The sequence below is a fragment of the Protopterus annectens genome, chromosome 8.part0 (genome assembly GCF_019279795.1).
Source record: "Protopterus annectens isolate FY-2018-M chromosome 8.part0, PAN1.0, whole genome shotgun sequence".
Taxonomy (NCBI): domain Eukaryota; kingdom Metazoa; phylum Chordata; order Ceratodontiformes; family Protopteridae; genus Protopterus; species Protopterus annectens.
The window spans coordinates 74,697,140-74,722,743 of NC_056741.1; the positions used below are offsets into that span (position 1 = coordinate 74,697,140).

Genomic DNA, 25,604 nt, shown 5'->3' on the forward strand with positions numbered 1-25,604 from the left:
GTTTTTCCTTGTCATACTGTCACCCACCCTCAAACAGTATTGTGTATGTGTTGGATTGCAGGTGTGTCTGTGTTTGTATCTGCTGTACTGAGGAGTGTGCCTGCGTGCATGTCTGCTAACATAGTGTACACATTTGTAAACTGCGCTTCCTATCTTCCTCTCTCAGGTTCTGATGTTGCTCTGGTGAAGTGCAGCAGGGAACCTGAAGCCACTGCTGGGGATAGTGCTAATGATGATACATGTGTAATGGCACAGGGAGGTGTGACAGGGTCTGTCGTTGGTCAGCCAATCGACACTACACAGCAGTCAACCCCATCAATGTGCAGTCATCCTGCCGATACATCCAGTGTCACCAATGTCCTTAGCTGAGGGACAGCATACAGTGGGCATTGACCAGGGTAGTGTGGTATCACTGGCACATGCATCCCCTCACAGCAGCCATGGCCAGATACCCGACATGGTACCACACAGGCAGATGTCCAGGGGTTCTTGTGGGAGCATCCGTGGTTGTACTGCCCCGGTCAGACTTTCCCACAGAGGTCTTTCAACCTCAGCTATGTTCCAGGCTGTAATGAAGGCACACGCACGTATGGAACGGTACACCAGACAGGGTCTGAGGGAGTTTAGAGCACATCGCTCTGCTATGAATGACACTGAGTGACGTTGCGGCTGCCATCCGTAATTTCAGCAAGGTCATTGATAGACGTTGGGGGGACACGTTAGATCTCTTCCACAACTACATGTCCAGGAGCCAGGACAGTGCAGGACGGTTGAGGCGTCGACGTGGACGTATGCCAGCAACGTCATCAGCTGGCAGTCGTCATGGACAACAAACCCACAGCCGCTCCCATAGTGCCAGTACCAGCCCCAGCAATGCTGGGTCTGTGCTGTCATTACACCATCCTAGAAGACCACGTGCACGTGGCTCTGGACAGTCCCAGCAAGGACATGTATCCAGTCAACAACCCACTGCTTCTGATAACAGTACCCAGTCTGGCTTAGTACCCGATACTGCCTGTAGCACCCCTGCCAGGCACAGGTACAGTGTCCGTGGCCAGAGACAGTGATCTGTATGACCTGGCAGGTACAGTATGTGGCTGTCCACAAACACGCGTATATGGCAGCCACGTGGTGGAACCCTGTGCAAGCATACACACACACAATGCTAACACCTAGGGCTAACATATACACACACATCACATCAACATTGCCCCATGTTGTACTGTTGTCCCTCACTAACACACACACACACACACACACACATACATGTCGATTGGATGTGTCAATGGCAGACTCTGGCAAACCAAGTACACACCCTGTGCATATGATAAACTGCGCCACCTCCTGCCATCTGTAACATTGATGCAGGAAGAGGATAGCATGGTGCTGATGCACAGGGTGACTACATAGCACTGTAGCAATATCATGTTGTACAGTGTAATGATATCATTGTGGGTATATTTGAGCATGCATGATGCATTAACTATAATTGTCATTGTAGTTTTGTATACACCAGTGTTAATTCCCAAAGTGTACTGTCTGCACATGTGCCACATGGCTGTTGTGTGTACCTGTGCCTGCATGTGTTGGGGTGTGGACAGTACATGTGTGATGTACCTGTGCCTGCATGTGTTGGGGTGTGGACAGTACATGTGTGATGTTTGCAGCACAGAGTTGCATGTGTACATTTGTGAACATGATTAGCATGGAACATGACATGGTTTGTCAGTATGCTGTGGGTGATACGGTTTCCATATGTCAATGGTCTGCATTCTGGTACTATACACAGCCTACATAGCCTGACATTCCATGGTCATTACATGCTGTCTCTTCAACTGATACGCAGATGTAGGAACCTGGTGTCAGTGATATCCCTGCAGTACTACACTATACCATTAGCCATTCTTACAGAGCCCCACACATCCCTGGGAACAATACTCTTTGGCATACAGCAGTCTCACATACATGTCAACACACTACGGATATGTCCATCCACGACTGCAAATGCATACAGTGGCCTACAATGCATTCTACACATGACACACCTAACCACCACAAGGGTATCATACAGACAGATACCCATTGTCCAAGCCATGCTGTATTGCTGTAATGCAACTGTAGCATTGTCATCGGCATGTAGTTAGCATAGTATTCCAACAGTACCATGTAGGTGGTAGCACCCATCATGTAGAACGGGTAATGGTGTGTACTTGTGGACAAGTGTTATCTTGTCTATCCTGTGATATTCACATTTCCAACGGTATTCTGCAGTCCCTCGGTGTATCACCTAAGCAAGACAGTGTCTGTTTGCATATCTGCAACAGTTGCCATACACCTACACTGGATGTCCATCACTCACAGACTTTGCTGTGTTTTAACATGTCTGACATATACTCCAGACATGAACCCTCACCCACATTATCAAAGCTTTCATGGGTGTGAGTGTCACAGTTGGCCTAGGACACAGATCACTGCAGTAGCCTGCATTGTCACCAACATACATGTATGGCCTAAGGTCTGGTAAGTTGCTGCACATGCTGGCAAAGGTAACAACTGTAATCATATGAGGCAGGCTTCACACATAGGAACTACATATCTGTATGTGGCACACACATACCGGATGTGTGCATTGAAATTACTGTTATAATAATATGTCATACAATAATAAAAGCAAAACACAACACATTGACAAACTGTGTGACAAACACACGTCATTTGTAGGATTCAACCCCCTACCTATGTTATGATACTTGAGAGAGACGCATTAGCACAGCGCACTATTTGCATTACTGGATGATTTCCCTTCTCCTGCTGTATTTATAGGGTGCTGACATCATCAGTCTTTCCAAAGAGGAATGTATATCGTTTAGTGCGTTATCCCAGTCTTCAAAAAGGCCATTCCTTTCACAGAGACTTGCACACATACACACCCCCTGCCACCCCACACACACAGACACACACACCCCATTTGCAGGATTCAAACCCCTACCTAACTATGTTATGATACTTGAGAGAGACGCATTAGCACAGCGCGCTATTCGCATTACTGGATGATTTCCCTTCTCCTGCTGTATTTATAGGGGGCTGACATCATCAGTCTTTCCAAAGAGGAATGTACATCTTTTACTATCCCTCAGTATGGGGGTAACAATATCTGTGCATTAACAAACGCCTAGTTCAGGATCACATATGCCCACTGGCACTGCCAGGTTATGTTCTATACCATGCTTCGTGACCACAGGACTTGTAACACACAACACAAGTAGGGGGTATATCCATATACATCACAGACACACACACCTCTGGGTTGGTACCACTGCACTAAGCATGACAGGCCATACATATACAACTACCATTGTGCAAAACCACCTTTTGGTTTGGTGTGTAGTTCAGACCACCCCCCCACATCCAGGAACCGCACCCGGCTTTCCTGGGAACACAGTGTAGGATATGAAGGTCTTCACACACATCATTATAGTGGTTGACTTCAGGTACACACATATTGACTGGGGATACTACTCAGGCCCTCTACAACATCACCCTACAGCCACTACAATTTGTGGATCCATGTGCTATGGCACAACCAGTCACCACACCCACAAGGGGGAATACATATTGGACCTGATCATCACCAACATGGGGACTGTATGTTCCACACCAGAGGTAGAACTCTCATTGTTAAGATCAGACCATAAACAACTTTCCCTGGACATCCATATCCCGTCCCCACCCCCAGCCAAGGAAATCACTGTAAAGAATTTCTCAAAAGCAGACTTTGCACTTGTGAAGACTGGAGTGGAATACTTCAAAGGCCCTGTGCTGGAGGACAATACAGCCCAATCTGCAGAATCCTTTACAAACGCATTGTATGAGTATCTGCAGGTATGCATTGATCATGCTATCCCAAATAAAACCATGACTCCTCCAAAACAGGAGACCTGTCTGGTTGACCCCAGCCATATACAAGCTGTACAACAGAAGGAGGAAGCTACTACATAACAGAGCAATATCCCACAGAGGGAGGACATCTCTGAACAGTATTGGCAAGACACTTCAATCCCTCATATAATCACCACTTGCACATTTTGAAAGTGAAATTGACCAGACACTACAGATGAGCAAAAGGCCTTCTTTAGTTATGTCAGGAATATGTGTGGAAACACAGATATGCTCTGAATTGTTGCATAACAGCACAAAATATGCCAAACCTACGGACATAGCCTACACCGTGGCAGACAGTCTGCACAAACACCCCCCCTTACCCCCCCAAGGGTGCAGATGCCCATGCCAAATGAATGTAACCTCCCTGACATCACAGATGCACAGGTGACTGGTGCCCTCTCCACAGCAAATAACACAGCATATGTATGGGACCGGACGGTGTCCTAGGCTGTGTCCTACACGAGCTCCGAGTAGAACTGAACACTCACATTAAGTCACTGTTCCAACTTAGCCTTACTACAGGATATGTACCCCGAGAATGGCATACAGATACAGTGCTCCCACTCCACAAAGGTGGTGCCACAACGGGCCACAGGAACTATCACCCTATAAGCCTGACTAGTGTGGTAGAAAAAGCTATGGAGCGTATTATCATGGAAGTCATAATCAAAAACATTGTGAGCCTCCAGACAGTGGATCATACACAATTCGGCTTTAAGGGCAGATCTTGCCTCTTACACATAGTTCATATCTTTGAAACAGTTTCTGAAGCCATGGATGAGGGCAAGGTAGTTCACACAGTCTACCTGTACCTTGCAGAAGCCTGCAACACAATACCCCACTCAGGCATCATACATATGCTTACCAGCTTAAATATCAACCCCTATATCACTAGATGTGTTGCTATCTGCCTCAGGGATGGAACCCACATGGTCAGAATTGCAGGTGCCATGTCCAGTTCCAGACCAGGTACAACTGGTGTCTCACTGGGCTCAGTTGTGGGACCTGTCCTGTTCGGCATGTACTTCTCTGAGGTTCAGACTAACACGGGGGGATTATGTCTAACAAACGTCACAGATGACTGCTAACTGGGGGCCATAAGCAACACTGCAGCTGACACATGCTTCCTCCATAAGGGTCTCTCAGAGATGGATGCTTATTGCCACAGCCATGGCCTCGTGCTAAATGCTAAGACATGCATAGTCCTCCCCTTTGGGGAAAACAAGGTGCACACAAATCACCACATAAGTGGTAATCCATTAGTACAGAAGATGTATTTACAGATTTGGGGACCAACATAGATCATAACCTCTCCTTTGCTAATCACATTGACAGAGTCATTGCAAAGACCTTTATATAGCCCTCCTTATCACATGGGGGTTTGCATGTAGATCATGGGAGGTCATTGTGGCCCTCTACTAGTCACTCATCAGGCCCATGTTTGACTACAATGGCACTTTTGGGGTGTACCTTACCCAACATCTGCAGCAACTACAGTGTCCACAACAGTACCTCCCCAAGAGGATCATGGGCCACACACAGATGTCCTATGCAGCTCAACTAACGGATCTCCAGCTCTACTCAGTTGCTTAATGCCTACTCAGAGATAATCCATGCCTGACGTACACAGCCATGTCAAACCCAGAAGTAATGGACATGCTCCATCTCATAACATCCAAGACCCTTAGAGCTACACACTCCAGGGGCTTAAACCTCAGCACAAAACTAAATAGGACATGCTGCAGGGACAGATTCATTACCCAGAGGCTCCCCTCACTCTGGAATTGAATCCCAATTAAAGTTAGACATAGCCCCTCACCAACCCTCTTCCAGCAAAATCCAGCCGTATGGATGGGAAATTGCATATTCACCCCTGGGATCTCCACTGTGTCCTTGCTTGACAGAGGCACAGCAAACTAGCCTTGAAGGGTGCCCTCTGTGACCTACTTTACAGAGGCACAGTAGGCTACTCTACTGGGGATGCGGACGCCAAATACACTCTGCCTAGGCTTATGAATTCCCTAGGGCAGACAGCCTAGCATCGACCCCTGCACCTACGTTTATGTTGGGGATACACAATATTTGTTGCTGATGCTGTTTGCAAGTCTTTATTGCCGTAGCTTTCCCAGTTTCTATGAACAACTTGTGTATCTGCGTAACATGTTAGATCATGACAGGGTTCCAGTATATTAATATATGTGTCTGTTGTCATTTAACACATGCAACTGCCAGATGTGTGGCCGACTGCTATACTCAGACATGGCCTAAGTGTGTGAGTATGCCCAGTTCAAGCTTTCCATGGTTTGTTGCTTGAGATATGTCTCATTTATCCAAGTGTGTGAGCATGCCCAGTGTGACCTTTACATATGTTGTGATCTGAAGTCCACTACATTTGTGGCTGTGTGAACATGACCAATATTGACATTTATACTGTGTGTGTTGGAAGTCATGTTGTGTTATTACTGCCAGCCTCCTTTCTGTCATAACTCAACAGGGATTGTGCTGTGCCTGCAGGGTTTTCATGGGATAGTTTGCAAAGACTTGTCAACATTCTTTCATACTGGCTGAACACTGCAATACTGCCATGGTGTAGTGGTTCAGTACTTTCACTATGGTGCACAGTATCATGGGTTTGAGTCCCATCACTGCTTTAAATGTTCATACTGAGCAGACCAGACTGGTTAAGGGCCAGTTGGGCAACTATGAGCATGTTGCATTTTGTTCAGCTATGGCCTACTTAAACCAGGCTTGGCCTACTTGAACCAGGCTTGTCCGACGTTGCTGTGTATTCACCAACTTGGGTGGACATTGCCATACATTACTCCACATTGACCACAGTTGTATTAGTTGGTGTGTGTGATTCTGTTCATAGGTTCATACTAGGCTATCTGCCCTAGGGCATTTATAATCCTAGCCAGAGTGTGTTTGGCTTTCAACACACATTTTAAGTGGAGTTTGCCATGACATTTTTCAAAGTTAGTATACTGTGCCTCTGTGTAACAGTGACATAGCAGCGATACCCAGGGTAAACCTACAATCTCCCATCCACTCATCCAGATTCCTCTTGAAGAGAGTCAATGAGGGACTCTGGCTAACCTGGAGTGGGAGTTTACTCAAGAGTGGAGGGAGCCTCTGGGTTATGAATCTGTCACTCCAGCATGTCCTATTTTATTTCAGTCCTGAGGTTCAGGTCTCCAGCGCGTAGCTTGATGGGATTCTGATTTTCTAAGGTGCAGCATGTCCATTGATTCCAGGTTGGACATGGCTTTATACATCAGGCACAGATCACCTCTGTGCAGGCGATATGCCACTGAATGGAGCTGCAGTTTCTTTAACTGGGCAGCAAATGGCATGTGTTTGAGCCCTTTGATCCTCCTGGTGAGGTACTTTGTGGTCTTTCCAGCTGCTGCAGGTATCTGATAAGGTACATCCCACAAAGGGCATTGTACTCAATTATGGGCCTGATGAGGGATGAGTAAAGAGGCACGATGACCTCCCCTGATCTAGATGTGAATACCTTCATGATTAGGTGGGCTATATGAAATGTTTTTCTAAACACTTTGGCCACATGGTTGTCAAATAGAGACTGCCATCAACTTGGGTCCCCAGGTCTCATCACTTCTTCCATACTTAATGGGTTACCACCTATGTGGTAATTTGTGGGCACTTAGTTTTTGCCAAAGGGGATGACTATACACTTTTTAGTGTTTAGCTTGAGGACATAGCTCTGGCATCAGTTGTCTGTTTCTATGAGGCCCTTTTGTAAGATGCTTGTGTCAGCTGGAGGGTTGATTATGGCACCCAGTTTGCAGTCAACTGCGAACTTGTTCAGCCACAGTCCTTCTGTGTTGGCCTGTACCTCAGAGAGATATATACCAAACAAGGGAGGTCCCAGAACTGAGCCTTGTGGGATGCCACTTGTAGCTGGTTTGGGGTCAGACATGGCTCCTGCATTTCTGACCATGTGGGTTCTGTCCTTGAGCCAGTTTGCAACCCATCTAGTGACATAGGGGTTTATATTGAAGCTGGTGAGCTCATCTATAATGACCAAGTGGGGTATTGTATGGAAGGCTTTTGCGAGGTCCAGGTAGGTTGTGTGGACCACCTTCCCCTCGTCAATGGCCTTGGTGACTGTTTCAAATGACTCAACCAGGTTTAAGAGGCAGGATCTGCCCTTAAAGCCAAGCTGGGTAGGATCCACTGTCTGTAGGTCCCCAATCTCTTTATTTCTGAGGTCCATGATGATCCTTTCCATAGCTTTGCAGGCCAAGCTAGTCAGGCTTCTGGTCCAATAGTCTGCAGTATCCATTGAGGCACCACCTTTGTGGAGAGGGACCACTGTTGCTGTACACTGCTCTTTGGGTACATATCCTGTGGCAAGGCTGAGATTGAACAGTGGTTTTATGTTTGTGTTCAGTTCTTCTTGGGGTTCATGTTGGACACAGCCCAGGACACTGTCTGGTCCCATTGATGCTGTGTGATTTGCTTTGGAGAGATTGGCTGTTACCTGGGCATCTGAGATGTCAGGGGGCCAGCACTCTGCTGGGATAGATATTTGCTCTTTTGGTGGTGGTGGTGGTGGTGGGGGGGTGTTTGCACTGAACCTGTCAGCTCAGATGATGGCAATGTATGTGGGTTTGGTGCATTGTTTGTCATTTTGGACTAATTCTGAGCATATCTGGGAATTCCCACCTAGGTTCCTACCATAACTAAAGAAAGCCTTGTGATTATCCTTAGGTGTCCTGTACAATTTTTATCTCAATGATAGCCTTAGACGATTTTATATGTGTGGCTGTAGTTTTTCAATAATAATGATCAGAGATGCTTTCCCATTTTGGGATTTAGCTCTATCATATAGTAGCTTCCTCCTTGTATTGTATGTTTTTTTTATGGTTGGGGTCCACCAGACAGGATGCCTGCCTTTGGAGGATTGGATCTTGGTTTTATTTGGGATTGCATGATCCATGAATTCCTGAAGGTGTTCACAGAATGCGCTTATAATGGGTTCTGAGGTCTGGGCCGTATTTTCCACAGGCACAGGGGTTCTGAAGGATTCCACCTCGGTTTTGAGGAGTGTGACATTTGCTTTAGTGTAATTTTTCACTATGGTTTTCTGGCCATGGGCTGGGGTCGGGATGTGAATATCCAGTGAGATTACTCTATGGTCTGCTCTTACCAGTGAGGGATACACTTCTGGTCTTGGGCATAGAGTCCCTATGTTGGTGATGATCAGGTCCAGTATGTTTTCCCCTCTTGTGGGAGTGTAGCAAGTTGTTCCATAGCATTTGAGTTTATAAATTCTAGGAACCTTTGGGCTAGGGTGTTGCGATAAGGGTAATGCTCCCAGTCTATGTTTGGGTAGTTGAAGTCGCCCCAATATAATGGTGTTTGGGGAGACCTTAATATTTTCATGTGTTCTCCAGTCAGCCAAGTGTGGTTCCAAGTGTGGCTATGAACTGGAAGGCAGTTTTACCTACTGTTAGTTGCACATGGATAGTCTCTGATGCTTCATGCTGTGCCACCAACCTGGGGGTGTGGGTATCTTTGACAAATATTGATACTCACCCTCCTTTAGTAGTTTGTTCCATGTTTTATGGCTGCATAGCATGGTATGAGGTGTAACCAGTTAGTGCTAGGGTGCTCTTGGGAGCCTTGAACCAGGTTTCTGTTACTGCACAGATATCAACATTCTCCATGCTGTGGAGAGTTTGGAGTGCATGCATCTTGCAGTTTAGACTTCTGGCATTGAGTAGCATTACTTCTAGTTTCTTATCCCTTGTGATACCTATGGAGGTGGGTTTGTCAACTGAGCCTTACCTAAAAAAGGCACTATGGGGGTGACAAGCCTTTGGCAATATCCAAAAAGGCCAAACGTGACAGGTGAAAGCCATCCTTAGCAAAGCATCATGTCTTGTTGAGCATGTCATCCCAGGCTGACAGGCATTGGATCCCCTTTCACTGACACCAATACTTAAGACAATTGTTGTAATTGATAGTCTTGTCTTCATATTGTGGCATCATGTTTGGTGAGGGTCGGATGATACTCAAGGTCCTCAAGTTTGCATATACTACATGGTGGTAAATGCTGTTTAGCACTACCTTACATTGCTTAACACATGGCCATCATGCTTCAGGTGGTGCTGCAGGGCTGCCTATGTTGGATGCACATACTACACTCCCTGCACATGTTTGAAAGCAGGTTGTGTCAACTTAGGCATCCCTTTCACTATATGTGGAAGTCAGAGAGAGGTATCATTTCCAGGGTTCCTACTGAGCCAGTGTATGTGCTATGCATTGCCTCTTTGCTAAGGCAAAGGTATACTAGGCACGCCTTCTTCTGCCTACTGGGGCAGGCTCAGGTTGTTCCTCCTCCAAGTCATGCTCTGCCTGTGATTGACTTGGCAATGGTGGGGGGCTGTTTGGCCCAGGCCTATTCTGGTCCTACTGCAGCTGTTTTCGCAGGATCATATTATGTAGCATAGCACATACCATGACTATTTGAGTACATGTAGTTGGGGAGTACTGCAAGGCTCCACCAGATGTGTCCAGACACAGGAACCATGACTTGAGCAGCCCAAACACACGCTCGATTACATTTCGTGTTTGTGCATGTGCCTCATTATGGTGTTCCTGTTCAGGTGTGTGTGCGCGTTTCTGATGGGTATCATCAGCCACGGCTCCAGTGCATAGCCAGCATCCCCCACTAAGTGACCATGTGGGATGCCCCCACTGGCAAATGTCTGGTACAGCTGCATCAGATGCCAGCTATGGGAATCATGGTAGCTTCCAGGACAGCCAGCACACACATTCATTATTATGCCCTGGGCATCACACACGACCTGGCAGTTGATGGAAGGGAAGCCCTTGCGGTTAATGTAGGCCCTACCCTGCTCACCGTCTGGTGCTTAGATGCATATATGCGTGCAGTCTATTGCACCCACTACCCTCAGGGTATTCTGCTATTTGCTGGAAGAGACTCATATTGCTGGCCAATACCTCATGTGAATTGGGGAAATGTACATGATCACCGGCATGTGCTGACATGGCATCCAGGAACTGGTGCAGTACCCTGGATGCTGATGCCTGTGATATCCCCATCATATTGGTCTCTGGAAGGTACCTGTTGCTAGTATTCTTAGGCCAACACATACCTTGGTTTCCACTGGGATGGGTTCCCCTCGGTTGGTTCTGTGTGTGAGGCGTGGCCTGCACAGCTCAACAATTTGTTGCAGCAGGTCTCTGTCCACTCTATAGCGCTCCACTATCTCCAGCTCATGTAACCCCTGGTAGGTGACCCTGGGCCTGTACACTCTTCTCAGTCTCCTCACTGTGGGTTGTCCGGCAGCATTTGCATTGTCACCACCCTCAGCATGTTGCATATGTCGCCTTATAACAGCAATGGCAGCCCCTAGCATTTTCTGTCTGAGTGAAGCTTTTTCAGTTTTCACTTCTAGTAGCTTACTCCAGTGTTGCAGTGTCTCGAGAGAAACAAACTGCACTGTTTGCAGAGTTTTAAGTGCTGGGCTGGGCTAGTGTTCTGCCTGTGTAATTGTCCGATTCTGATTGCTTTCACCTACTAGCTCTACTAGTATTCCCTGGTAGCTGTACTAGTATTCCCTGGTAGCTTCCTATTTGTTGTGCTTCTTTTTTCTTTCTGTTTCCTCAAGGGGGGGAGCGACGTGCATACAAGCGCAAACACGCTCACAGCAGCTCACACGCGCACACACATGCTTAGACGAACTACAACTTGCTTATTTGCGCCTTATACATGCTTACTCCGGCTTAAACGCGCGCACTCTGTCTTACTCGGGTTTACAGGCGCGCATACCCGCTCGGCAAAAAACTTTGGTGTTATCCACAGTGTACACCTTCCATTTCTTGGCTTTCCCTGGCCTACCTGTTGACACACCTCTTTCCATGATGTCTAACTGACAGCTGACACATGCCACTCTGCTCCTATGAGCTTCACTACTTTCATACATACCCACCTTGTGATGTCACCTATCTCCTACTCTGTTCCTCCCCATATCCTACTCCTACACTCCACTGACTGTGCTCATTTGCTAAGTAAAGGTGCGATTCACTATCCTAACACTTATTTACATAGGATTGCCTACTAATGCTTGGTTACATGTCTTAGACTGGGCTTCTCCCCGTAGCAACCCCTACTCTGTGGCCATGTTGTCTTCAGCCTGTTATTCCCTTACATTGTAATTTAACAGTTTTCATAGATTCCACGTTTGTGGCTTTTATTTTCTTATTTTATGATTTTTTTTAGCGCACCCCATTTGCGCGGCGCTGCGCTTAAACATCGGAAATCACCGAAAAAAAAAAGTATTTTTATTTTAATTTTGCATTTGGGAACATTTCCAATGGCCATTTATTTGGCCACTGGCATGCTTCCTCAACCATATGTAACCTTTATTTGGAGCTGACAAGGCTCCATTGTGCTATTTGCAGAAAGGTACTCAGTTGTCAACTGAGTACATTTCTGCAGCTAACAAGGCTCCTACTCGGACAGGTTTGTGCTTCCTGGATTGCAAATTTACCTCATTTGCATGCCTTTCTGCTGCAAGTGAGGTAATTTGTATATCCCAGCCCTGTCCGTGTAGGAGACGTTTTAGGAGCTCTCTTACACGCCCCTACAATCTGTTCCTGGATCGCCCGTCAGACATGATGGCTGCATGGAGTCTTACTCTACTCATACACTCCGTGCAAGCCATCGTGAATCCGGCCCAGTGGGTCTTTCCTTTGCTTTTATGACTTGTACATACAGTGAGTCTCTTTCCTTTGCTTTTATGACTTGTACATACACAGTGAGTGTTTTAACTCCAGCTGGCAAACAGCTCATGGTCAGTTTTTGACTAAGTTTTTAGCATTCTGTGTCAGATTCCTGGGAAGCAGAACACAACCATTTTGGAAAACTGTTCTTAATTCTATGGAAATACAGTCTTCTCTACGCTCTACTACCATTTCTTTGAAAGATCACAAAAATGCATCAACTTTTCAATGTCATTCACAGGAATGCAAAGTTTGGATTTTGGATGCTCGGGGTTGGGTGAGGGTGATGAATTATGTACAAGTACTAACAACAGACAAGGTGGTCCATGTGAGAAGGTATGCTTCTCCATATATTTGTAAACTGGCACATGACACTGACCATCACAACGGGTAAAGGGGACGTCATGAATGTGGACAACCAGTTACAGAAAACCAATACCTTCTACCCACTGCACAGCTACTCCATCTACAATTTACTCCCCTTTCTAAAAAAACTGTTTAAAAAGGCAGGTGATCCTACAGGTTACTATGCGAACAGCAAAAACAAGAGCACATAAACATAGCTCATTACTGAGGTACCTTCAGGAGCTTCTGGGGGCCATCAGCTGCTCGGACACTTAGCTTGTGTAACAACTGCACTGCAAAAATTAAAAAGACATGATGAGCCAAAATTCTTAACAAAAACTTCTTCAATGCTGTCAACAACCATTTTAAGCTTTAAAAAAATAGGTTTGAACAGACAGTGGCAAAATGCAGTCATTTATCTGCTTAAAGTAGAAGTGCACTGACCAAATACAGATGTTTGAATTCTTTAAGTGAATACCATCCAAACCTCAGCACATTGAACATTAATTAATCGATTCTTAGATACCAGTTTTACCCAGTTCAGAGTTGTGAGGAAAGAAGTCCATAGATAAAACACCAATCCAAAGACAAAAGCCTACCTCCAGGTAATCTGGAGAAGGATCACCACAAGGTCCTTCAGGAGGAAACTGGAGCACCCATGTGGATAGGCTTGTTGGAAACCAAATTGAGGCAGCAATGCTAACAAGCTCTGCTACTAGGCCCCATACAGCTGTGCAATGACCGTGCACTCTGACAAAGAAGGTATGCTGTAACACACGTTAGGCAGTCTCACAAAGTGGGCCCTGTATGAAAAAAATATAGACTACATGCAACATCTACCATGGAAAAGGTCATGTTAGGGTTTCTGAACCCTCAAGGAAATTCAAAGTCAAGGTACAGACCCAGGGCCCTACTCAGTGCTGGAGAATTTGCTAGCACTTTTTTGCTAAAATGTTCTCCCAAAACCCACACATTAAATGTTGGGACAAAAAAAAAAAAAAAAACAGTGTTCTAGTTGTGTATAGGGATAAACCCAACCTGGGTTAGATTAGTAGTTCGGTTGACACACAGCAGAAGGAAGGGATGGGCATTACCATCCTACAGACAACCCTCTCCTCTTACCTCTAGACACAAACACTTGTGAGAGATGCAAATACACAGCCAGACTGGAGGCTAAGCGCTTGCAACCAATGACTGTAACAGACAGTCAAGAGGAGAAGAGACACACTAGCATCACACCACCAGTCACACATGGAGCTACAAAACAAGCACAGACAAAACATACACACAAATACACAAAAACTTATTTGGAGGCACTAGGTACCAATCTGAAAAAGAAAGAGGGCCCTCCAAATCAGACAAGCAAGCAAACTGCACCTCCAAACACAAGCCAGAAAACACATAATTCACCTCAGCAGTGTGCCCCACGACCGCCCCCAAGGCAAAACACCATACCCAACACGCTAGTAATAGGAGACTCTATAGTAAGGCACAAAGATGTTCCACTCACCAGGCTGAACAAGGAGAAGGTCACTGTCAGCTGTCTGTCGGGTGCCAGGATCCGCCACATAACAGGCCCTTAGGTCACTCACACCAACATGTACAATGACAGCGTCATACTTGTACTTGTTCTGGAGTAACCCAAGACATACCTCCCTGGATTACATGAAAAGAGACATTGAGGAGCTCTCTGATCATGTAGCCCAAGCTGGTATGACCCTGACCTTGAGTAGCATACTACCTTCACCTAGAATGATAACAATACAAAGACAAAATGATCAATTTCAACAATTGGCTAAGCTTCTGGTGTCAGTCTAACGGGATCCAGTGTCTGTCTGCCTGGGATGACATGAAAGACAAGCCTTGCTGTTTCGCCAGAGATGGTTTGCACCTGTCACCCCTAGGCTTTTGAATACTGGCCAAAGCTCTTGCCGTCCCCATAGTGCCTTTTTTAGGCAAGGCTCAAAGGACAAACCAACCACCGTAACCAGCACAGAGGCACTCCTCAGTATGGAGAAAATAGATGTTTGTGCAGTGACGGAAACCTGGTTCAAGGCTTGAGAGAGCACCCCAGCACTACCAGGTTAAAATTCATATCATACCTTCCGGCCTCAGTTACTGGATTGCAGTACAAAGGGTGGAGGTTGTATCCATATTCATCAAGGATAACCACATCTCCAGGTTAGTGGCGCAGCATGATGCCCCAGAGATCATTCATGCACAACTATCAGCAGGCACAACCACATTTCAAGTCGTAACCGGTTATAGATCGCCCACCATGTCCCAAGATGCTCACTCAGCATTCCTTGAGTCATTGGAAAATATAAAGGACCTACCCAACACCATAATTTTGGGTGATTTCAACTACCATGGTATAGACTGGGCGAACTACCAAAGTTCTAACTCCTATGCCCAGCGGTTCATAGAACTTATAAATTCAAATGCCCTTGAACAACTGGTATGTTCTCCCACTAGAGGGGACAACATATTGGATTTAGTCATCACAAATATGGGCGCCCACTGTACCACACCCATTATCACTCCCTCTCTGGTCAGATCAGACCACAAACTGATAACCCTGGACATCCTCACCCCTCCACCTCCCCCTGTCAAAGAAAAAAGTCAGAAGTGGAAAGCCTCACTATCCCCTTGCAGAAGGATAATGATATCCAGGATGCAGAATCCTACACCAAGGCACTCTATATGCATCTTCAGGATTTCATGGACTGAGCTATCCCAAATAAAACCAAGAATCCTTCCTCAAGCAAAAAGAAACCAGTCTGGTGGACCCCGGCCATAAGCAAACTATACAATAAAAGGAGAAGACTTATACAAAAAAGGCCAAATCTAGAGTAGAAAAATCATCTCTCATCAGCATTAGTAAGAAATTGAGAGCCCTCATCAAGTCACCTAAAGCTAATTTTGAAAAGAAAGTTGCCAAGGATAACCATAAGGCCTTCTATGGCTACGTCAAAAACCTAAATGGCAACGCTCAGGTCTGTTCTGAGTTAGTACAAAATGGAACAAAATACACTGACCCTTCTGACATTGCCAACATCTTGGCTGACAGGTTCAGTGCAAATCCCCCCCCCCCCCTCACCACCTGCAGGGCCTATTACCATTCCAGGGGATTGTGTAACTCCAATTACTGATACATTGGTATCTAAAGCTAAAAACACTGTCTCCATGGGACCAGATGGTGTCCCGGGCTGTGTCATACACAATATCCAAAATGAATTAACCCCACTTCTGAATACCCTGTTCAATCTCAGCCTCTCGACAGGATATGTGCCCATAGAATGGCGCACAGCAACTGTGGTTCCGCTGCACAAGGGTGGGTCCACAACTGACCCTGGGAACTACCGACCAATAAGCCTGACCAGTCTGATCTGTAAGGCAATGGAGCAAATCATTATTGAACTCATAAATGGAGAGATTGGGAACTTCCAAACACTTGACCCCACACATGTTCGGCTTAGTCAAGGGCAGATCATGCCTCCTGAACCTGGTGGACTACTTTGAGACAGTTACTCATGCTCTAGATAAGGGAAAGGAGGTACACACGGCTTACCTTGACCTTGCTAAAGCATTTGACACCATTCCCCATTCGGGTATTATTGATAAACTCACCAACCTGGGCATAAACCCTTACGTCACAAGATGGATCGCAAACTGGCTCTCAGACAGATCCCACAAAGTAAGAGTAGTGGGATCTATGTCCAAATCCAGACCAGTAATGAGCGGTGTGCCTCAGGGCTCTGTCCTGGGGCTCCTCATGTTTGGCATATACTTCTCAGAAGTACAGGCAATCACTGAAGGGCTGTGGCTGACCAAGTTTGCAGATGACTGCAACCTGGGTGCTATAACAGAGTCTCCGGCCGACATGGATATCCTTCAGAAGGGCCTTAATGAGATTGATGCATGGTGTCAAAGCCATGGTCTCAAGCTAAATGCTAAAAAATGCGTAGTAATCCCCTTTGGAAAAATCAGAGTACCCGCAAACTACCACACAGGAGGTAACCCCCTGAAATCTGAAGTAGTAATAAGGGATCTAGGGACCCAAGTAAATAGTCAACTTTCCTTTGATAACCATGTTGCCAAGGTGGTTAGAAAATCCTTCTATGTGACCCATCTGATCACGAAAGGGTTTGCATCAAGATCCAAGGATGTGGTGGTGCCCCTCTACTCTTCCCTCATCATACTCATTATTGAGTACAATACACCAATTGGAATGTACCTGGTTAGACATCTCCAGCAGCTGGAGAGACCACAGGAGGTACCTCACTAAGAGGAATACTGGCCTCAAACAGTTGCCCTATGCAGCACGATTGAAAAAATTAAGGATTTTCTCTGTTGCATACCGCCTTCTCAGAGGTGATCTCTGTCTAACATACAGAGCCATGTCCAACCCAGAACTGGTGAACATGCTCCACCTTAGCAAAACCAAATCTACACGAGCTACACACTCTAGGGATATAAACCTCAGCACAACAATGAATAGAACATGCTGGTGGGATAGATTCCCTTCGCAAAGACTTCCATTGCTATGGAACAAGGTCCCTACTCAAGACAGAGCCCCTCATTATGACTCTTCAAGAGGAACCTTGACGAGTGGATGGGTAACAGAAAGTTCACACCAGGGATCATACCCACAGCTCTACTAGATAGGGTCCAAGGGTACTAGTGACTAGATCAAGGGCCTAAATACCGCACAATGTGGCTGGGCTAATATATGCCGTCGGGCAGACAGCCCAGTACCTACCTATGAACCTGTAAGGTGTGTGCAGAGCCAGATCATGGTTAAATAGGCCCTAAGCAGTGTAATGGACCTGACCCCCCTCCCCCCATAGCCATTCCAGTCTCCCACTATTACTTGGCTGTTTCTCACCAGTGTGCAGCTTATCTTGATTTTTAAAAAGATTAGAGAGATTTGGATTTAATTTAAAACTTTTTTTTTTAATTTTAATGCACAAACACTGCTGGCCGTTTGCTAAGCAAGACAGTCTCGCATTGAAAACAGGCTTAGTATGAGCAACAGTAAACTTATTTTTCCTTGAAGCGAACATGCATTGAAAATGCATCTGGCCAGTAAATGCACCTCGGGCCCCGGGCTGTTTTCAAACCACGGGCTCCCTGAACACATTTTTAGGACTATGCATAAATGCATGTACTTTGATTCACCTTATTGATACAGCAACATTTGCCAGAGTGCATTTTAAATTTGTATTTTGAACACTTCTCCCAGTTAAGCAGTGAAACAAAACTTAAGAACCAATAATAACGAAGGTAGTTTTTGTAGAGCATTTCAACCATAAAAGGTCACAAAAACTGCTATGATTATAATCCACCAATACAGCAGTGGCTCAGCATACAGCCACTGAAACTGCACACATCACAAGTCTAATTGTGATACGGGCACAGGCGCACACACAGGCGCGTGCACACATTTCAAATTTGTTTCACTCAAATACACACATGCATGTCATGTGTACCTACTCTATAAACACTTTACTTGTATATCACCAAAAACTGCCAACAGGTCAAAAAGTAACTAAAAAGCCATATGCCAAGACCCTGGAATAAAACACAATGAAGCTTACGGAGAGGGCGACCTAGTCAAGCCTTGTAGTTGTTGATTTAACAGTGTAGTCCACAAAAATCCACAGGATAAAAACGCCAAGGAACAAAGCTTTCCAGCTGTTAAAATAGTTTAATCCAAGCATTTGCTTCACAGGAAAAAAACACTGAAATCACACCAACGCTCCAAATGCAAGTACGTTTTTGTTTCAAGATGCAGGCTCTCGAAGCACTCCTCAGTATGGAGAACATCGATGTCTGTGCAGTAACTGAAACCTGGTTCAAGGCTCCTGAGAGCACCCCAGCGCTACCAGGCTATACCTCGTATCATGATTTTCGACCCCAAAACTTGGGCCAAACTAAAAAGGGAGGGGAAGTGTCCATATTCATCAAGGACACCCACACCTCCAGGTTAGTAGCAACACACAAAGCATCAGAGACCATCCAGGTGCAACTAACCGTAGGCAAAACTGCTATACAACTGGTAGCATGTTACAGACCACCCTCCCAATCTCAGGAACCCCATTCAGCCTTCCTGAAGACATTGGAGGATAAGAATCTCTCACCAACACCATCATATTGGGAGACTTCAACTACCCTAACATAGACTGGGTACATTATTCTAGCCCTAACACCCTAGCCCAAAGGTTCCTGGAATTCATAAATTCAAATGCAATGGAACAGCTTGTCACCTCTCCCACAAGGGGAGATAATATCCTAGACCTGATCATCACAAACATAGGGACAAAGTGCTCCACACCGGAAGTATACCCCTCACTAGTGAGATCTGACCACAAACTAATCACCCTGGATATACATATCCTACCTCCACCCCCAACACAAAAGACTACAGTGAAAAGCTTCTCAAAAGCAGACTTTACACTTCTTAAGACTGAGACAGAATCCTTTAAGCCCACTGGGCCAGTGGAAACCACATCCTACAATGCTGAATCCTTCACCACATCCCACAATGCTGAATCCTTCACAAATGCTTTCTACGGACATCTCCAAGAATGCATGGATCATGCAATCCCAAATAAAACCAAGACCCTCTCCACCAAGGGCAGGCGTCCTGTCTGGTGGACCCCAGCCATAAACAAATTGTATAACAAAAATAAGGAAGCTACTGCACAAGAGCAAAATCCCATAAAGAGAAGGCATCTCTGATCAGCACTAGTAGGAAGCTACATTCTCCATAAAAACATCCAAGGCCAACTTTGAGAGAAAAATTGCTATGGACACTAAAGATAACCACAAGGCCTTCTTCTGCTATGTTAGAAACCTGGGCAGAAACCCTCAGATATGCACAGAGTTAGTGCAGAAACCCTCAGATATGCTCAGTTCGTTCACAATGACAAAAAATACACTGAACCCACAGATATTGCCAACATTCTGGCAGACAGGTTCAGTGCAAATTTCTCCTCTCCCTCACCCCCAAAAGAAGAAATACTTATCCCAGCTGAATGTAACCTCCCTGTCATCTCGGATGTCCAGGTGAGAACCGCCCTCAGCAAAGCTAAAAACACAGCATCAATGGGACCCGATGGTATCCCAAGTTGCGTGCTACATGAACTCCAAGAGGAGCTAAACCAGCACATAAAAATGCTATTTAACCTTAGCCTTACTACAGGATATGTATCTGAACACTGGATTACAGCAACAGTGGTCCCACTCCACAAATGAGGCACCTCTACAGACCCTGGTAACTACCGCCCCATAAGCTTAACCAGCCTGGTCTGCAAAGCTACGGAAAGAATCATTATGGAACTGAAACAGAGACATTGGGGACCTACAAACACTTGATCCCATCCAGTTCGGCTTTGTAAAGGGCAGATCCTACCTTTTGAACCTGGCTGACTTTTTCGAAACAGTCACTAGAGCCATTGACGAGGGCAAAGCAGTCCATACAGCCTACCTGGACTTGGCTAAAGCTTTCGACACAATACCCCACTCAGGCATCATAGACAAGCTCAACAGCTTAAATGTAAACCCATATGTCACAAGATGGGTTGCAAACTGGCTAAAGGATAGAACCCATAAAGTCAAAATCGCTGGAGCCATGTCAGACTCAAAGCCAGTCACAAGTGGTGTCCCACAGGGCTCTGTCCTGGGACCCCCCCTCTTGTTCGGCATTTATTTCTCAGATGTGAAAGCAAACATGGGAGGGTTGTGGCTGACAAAGTTCGCAGATGAGTGCAAACTAGGTGCCATAGTTGATACACCAGCTGACACATACATCCTACAGAAAGGCCTCACTGAAACGGACAACTGGTGCCGGAGTCATGGCCTTAAACTAAATGCCAAAAAATGTACAGTCATCCCCTTTGGGAAAAACAAAAGTACCCACAAATTATCACAGACAGTAACCCACTGAGTACGGAAAAAGTAATCAGAGACCTGGGGACCCAAGTCGATAGTGACCTCTCATTTGACACCCACGTTGCCAAAGTGGTTAGAAAGACTTTCTACCTTGCCCACCTTATCATGAAGGGATTCACATCCAGATCAAAGGAGGTCATTGTACCCCTATACTCCTCCCTTATCAGGCCCATGATTGAGTACAATACCCCATTTGGTATGTACCTCACCCAGCACTTGCAACAACTGGAGAGACCCCAAAAGTACCTCACCAAGAGGATCAAGGGTCTCCAACATATGTCATATGCTGCCAGACTAAAGAAACTCCAGCTCTATTCAGTAGCATACCGCCTACTCAGAGGTGATCTGTGCCTGACGTACAAGGCCATGTCCAATCAGGAATTGACGGACATGCTCCACCTCAAAAAATCCAAATCCATCAGAACCACGAGAGCTAAAGATTAAAACCTCAGCACAAATATGAATAGGACATGCTGGAGGGACAGATTCATAACTCAGAGGCTTCCCATATTCTGGAACAGAATCCCAGTTCATGTTAGGCAGAGCCCCTCACAGACTCTCTTCAAGAGAAATCTTGACGAGTGGATGGGAGATCGTGGGTCATCTCTGTGTCACTACTAGACAGAGGCACAGTATTCTAAATCTATTCTGTACACTTTTGTACCATTACATGGGGTGGCGAAAGCCACATCACTATGGCTAGACTTATAAATGCCCCAGGGCAGATAGCCTGGTACTAAACTATGAAAAACTTCCTCAGATGTGGGCTGGTAACTGCAGCAGTGTGTGTATATATATATATATATATATATATATATATATATATACATATACAGACACACACACACATATATATATATATATATATATATATATATATATATATATATATATATATATATATATATATATATATACACACACACACACACACTATATATATATATATATATATATATATATACACACATATATATATATATATATATATATATATATATATATATATATATATATATATATACACACACATATATATATATACACACACACACACACACACACACACATAAATACACACATTTATATATATATATATATATATATTTATATTTATATTTATTACACACATATATATATATATATATATACACATACATACATATATACATATACAGATAGACACACACAATCAATTAACATTTAAAACCACCAATTTCATGCTGCATAGTAAATGAAAAGTATGCCATGAAAACTTTTAAAGGCACATTCTAAATGCCCTATTTCTTGCATAAAAAGTACTATTGACCTAATTGTACTAATAATCAAATATCATACCAGTTGTCTAAAAGTCTGCAAATTCTTTCAGTCATTTTTATTACTTTAAACTTTAAAACTTTTTCTAGAACAACTTTTAATACACTGCCATCTTGTGGAACAAAGTTGAACTACCATTTTCTATTATAAAGAATGTATAGGTTCATAGGTTCATAGGTTCATACTAGGCTATCTGCCAGAGGGCATTTACAAGCCTAGCCCATCGTTTTGTGGCTTACGCCACCCCTTCAGTATGGGGAACTATACCCATTATTTTGCTGTGCCTCTGTCGAGCAGTGACAGTGAGGTAATCCCTGGGGTATATCTGCGATCTCCCATCCATTGGTCAAGATTTCTCTTGAACAAGGCCAGCGAGGTGCTCTGCCTCACATATACCGGGATTTTGTTCCACAGCATAGGGAGTCTTTGGGTGATGAATCTATCCCTCCAGCACGTCCTATTAATAGCCGTGTCGAGGTTTAAGTCTCCCGCCTTGTGGCTCTGATGGATCTAGATTTTTGAGGTGAAGCATATTCATCAAATCTGGGTTTGACATGGCCTTGTATGTTAGGCAAAGGTCACCTCTGAGCAAGCTGCACGTGACTGAATAGAGCTGGAGTTCTTTCAGTCGGGCAGCATAGGACAGATTTTGAGACCCTTTATCCTTTTGGTGAGGAACTTTTGTGGCCTCTCCAGCTGCTGCAAGTGTCGGGTCAGATACATTCGAATGGGGCATTGTACTCAATCATTGGTCTGATGAGTGATGAGTAGAGGGAGACAATGACCTCCCTTGATCTAGATGAGAATCCCTTCATGATAAGGTGGGCAATGTAGAAGGTCTTCCTAACTACTTTAGCTACATGGGTGTCGAATGACAGACTACTATCAACCTGGGTCCCCAGGTCCCTGATAACTTCTTCTGTGCTCAGTGGATTGCCACCTATTTGGTAGCTAGGGGTAACCTTGTTTTTCCCGAAGGGTATGACTATGCATTTTTTGGCATTTAACTTTAGGCCATGGCTCTGGCACCAGTTATCCGTTTCTGTGAGACCCTTCTGAAGGATATCTGTGTCAGATGTGTTTTCTACTATGGCGCCCAGTTTGCAGTCATCTGCAAACTTTGTCAGCCATAACCCTCCTGTGTTTGCTTGTACTTCGGAGAAGTAGATGCCAAACAAGAGTGGGCCCAGGACCGAGCCCTGTTTGACACCACTTGTGACAGGCTTTGAGTCTGACATGGCGCCAGCAACTCTGACCCTGTGGGTTCTGTCACTCAGCCAGTTTGCAACCCATCTTGGGATGTATGGGTTAATATTTAAGCTGATGAGTTTTTCAATGATACCCGAGTGGGGTATTGTATCGAAGGCCTTCGCCAGATCGAGGTAGGCTGTATGGACTGCCTTTCCCTCATCAATGGCTTTGGTGACTGTTTCAAAAGTCAACCAAGTTTAAAAGGCATGATCTGCCTTTGACAAAGCCAAACTGGGTTGGATCCAAAGTCTGCAAATTCCCCATGTCTTTATTTATGAGGTCCATTATGATCCTCTCCATGGCTTTGCAGATAAGGCTTGTCAAGCTAATGGGCGGTAATTTCCAGGGTCGGTGGAGGCACCGCCTTTGTGAAGTGGGACCACAGTTGCAGTGCGCCACTCCCTGGAGTACGTATCCAGAGGTAAGACTTTGATTAAACAGCTGTCCTAGCTGTGGGTTTAATTCCTCATTGAGTTCGTGGAGCACAGCCGGGGACACCATCCGTCCCATGGATGCTGTGTTTTTGCTTTGGAGAGCAGTTCTCACTTGCGTTGGAGATGTTTGGGGGCTGCAATCGTTTGGTATAGATATCTCCTTTTGGGGAGGGGAGAAGTTTGCACTGAACCTGTCAGCCAGTATGTTGGCAATGTCCGTGGGATCCGTCATGTTCACATCATTTTGAACTAGTTCTGAGCATATCTGGGAGTTTCCTCCCAGGTTTCTAACATAGCTAAAGAAGGCCTTATGATTGTCTTTTGAGTCTTTAGCTATTTTTCTCTCAAAATTTGCTTTGGATGATTTTATGAGAGCTCTTAGTTTTTTACTTATAGTGATCAAGGGTGTCTTACCTTTTAAGGATTTTGCTCTATCTTGTAGTAGCTTCCTCCTTTTGTTGTAGAGTTTGTTTATGGCTGGGGTCCGCCAGACTGGACGCTGCCTTTGGTACAAAGAGTCTTTGTTTTGCTTGGGATTGCCTTATCCATGCAGTCCTGCAGGTGCTGGTAGAAGGCATTTGTAAGTGATTCAGCGGCTTGTGTACTGTTTTCCACCGGCTCGGGGGCCTTAAAGGAGACCACACTAGTCTTTAGAAGTGTGAAGTCGGCTTGAGAAGTTCTTTACTGTGGTCTTTTTATTTCAGGTGGGGTGGGATGAGGACCTCCAGCGAGATTAGTTTGTGATCTGATCTCACCAGTGAGGGGTATACTTCGGTGTTGAACATTGTGCTCCCATGTTCGTGATGATGAGGTCAAGTATGTTATCTCCTCTTGTGGGGATGGTAACTAGTTGTTCCATGGCATTTGAGTTTATGAATTCCAGGAACTTTTGGGCTAGGTGTTTGGGCTTGAGTAGTGTTCCCAGTCTATATTAGGGTAATTGAAGTCACCTAGTATGATGGTGTTTGGTGATACATTTATCCCTCTAGTGGTTTCAGGAAGGCCATGTGAGGTTCCCGAGTTTGTGAGGGTGGCCTGTAACATGCTACAATTTGCAGAGCAGTCTTGCCTATGGTTAATTGCACCTGGATGGTCTCCGATGCATCGTGCATTGCCACCAGTCTTGAGGTGTGGGTGTCCTTGATGAATATGGATACCCCCCCCTCCTTTCTTGGTATTGTCCGGATTTTGTGGCCGGAACGCATGATATGAGGTAAAACCTGATAGTGCTGGGGTGCTCTCGGGAGCCTTGAACCAGGTTTCTGTCACAGCACAGACATCGATGTTCTCCATACTGAGAAGGGCCTCAAGTGCGTGCATTTTGAGATTCAGACTTCTGGCATTGAGCAGCATTACCCTTAGTTTTTTTCCTTTTTTGTGTTCTAGGGTGGTAGGCTTAGAAGGTGAGCCTAGCCTAAAACAGGCACTATGGGGGTGGCAAGAGCCTGTGCCAATATCCAGAATCCCAGGGTGACAGGTGCAAGCCATCCTCATGAAGCAGCGTGGCTTGTCCAGCATGTCATCCCAGGCAGACAGACACTGGATCCCCTTTGAATGACACCAGTGTTTAAGCCAATT

The 25,604-nt window shown here is 45.3% G+C and overlaps 1 protein-coding gene across 1 annotated transcript in view; it reads right to left on the reverse strand.

The window, feature by feature from the left end:
* The window catches only part of EMG1 (EMG1 N1-specific pseudouridine methyltransferase), a 97,009-nt gene that overhangs the window by 27,223 nt on the left and 44,182 nt on the right, over positions 1 to 25,604 (reverse strand). Inside the window, exon 4 of the mRNA XM_044079629.1 lies at positions 13,303 to 13,361. Within this exon, the coding sequence (XP_043935564.1) occupies positions 13,303 to 13,361 (59 nt within the window). The remainder of the gene's footprint in view (positions 1 to 13,302; positions 13,362 to 25,604) is intronic.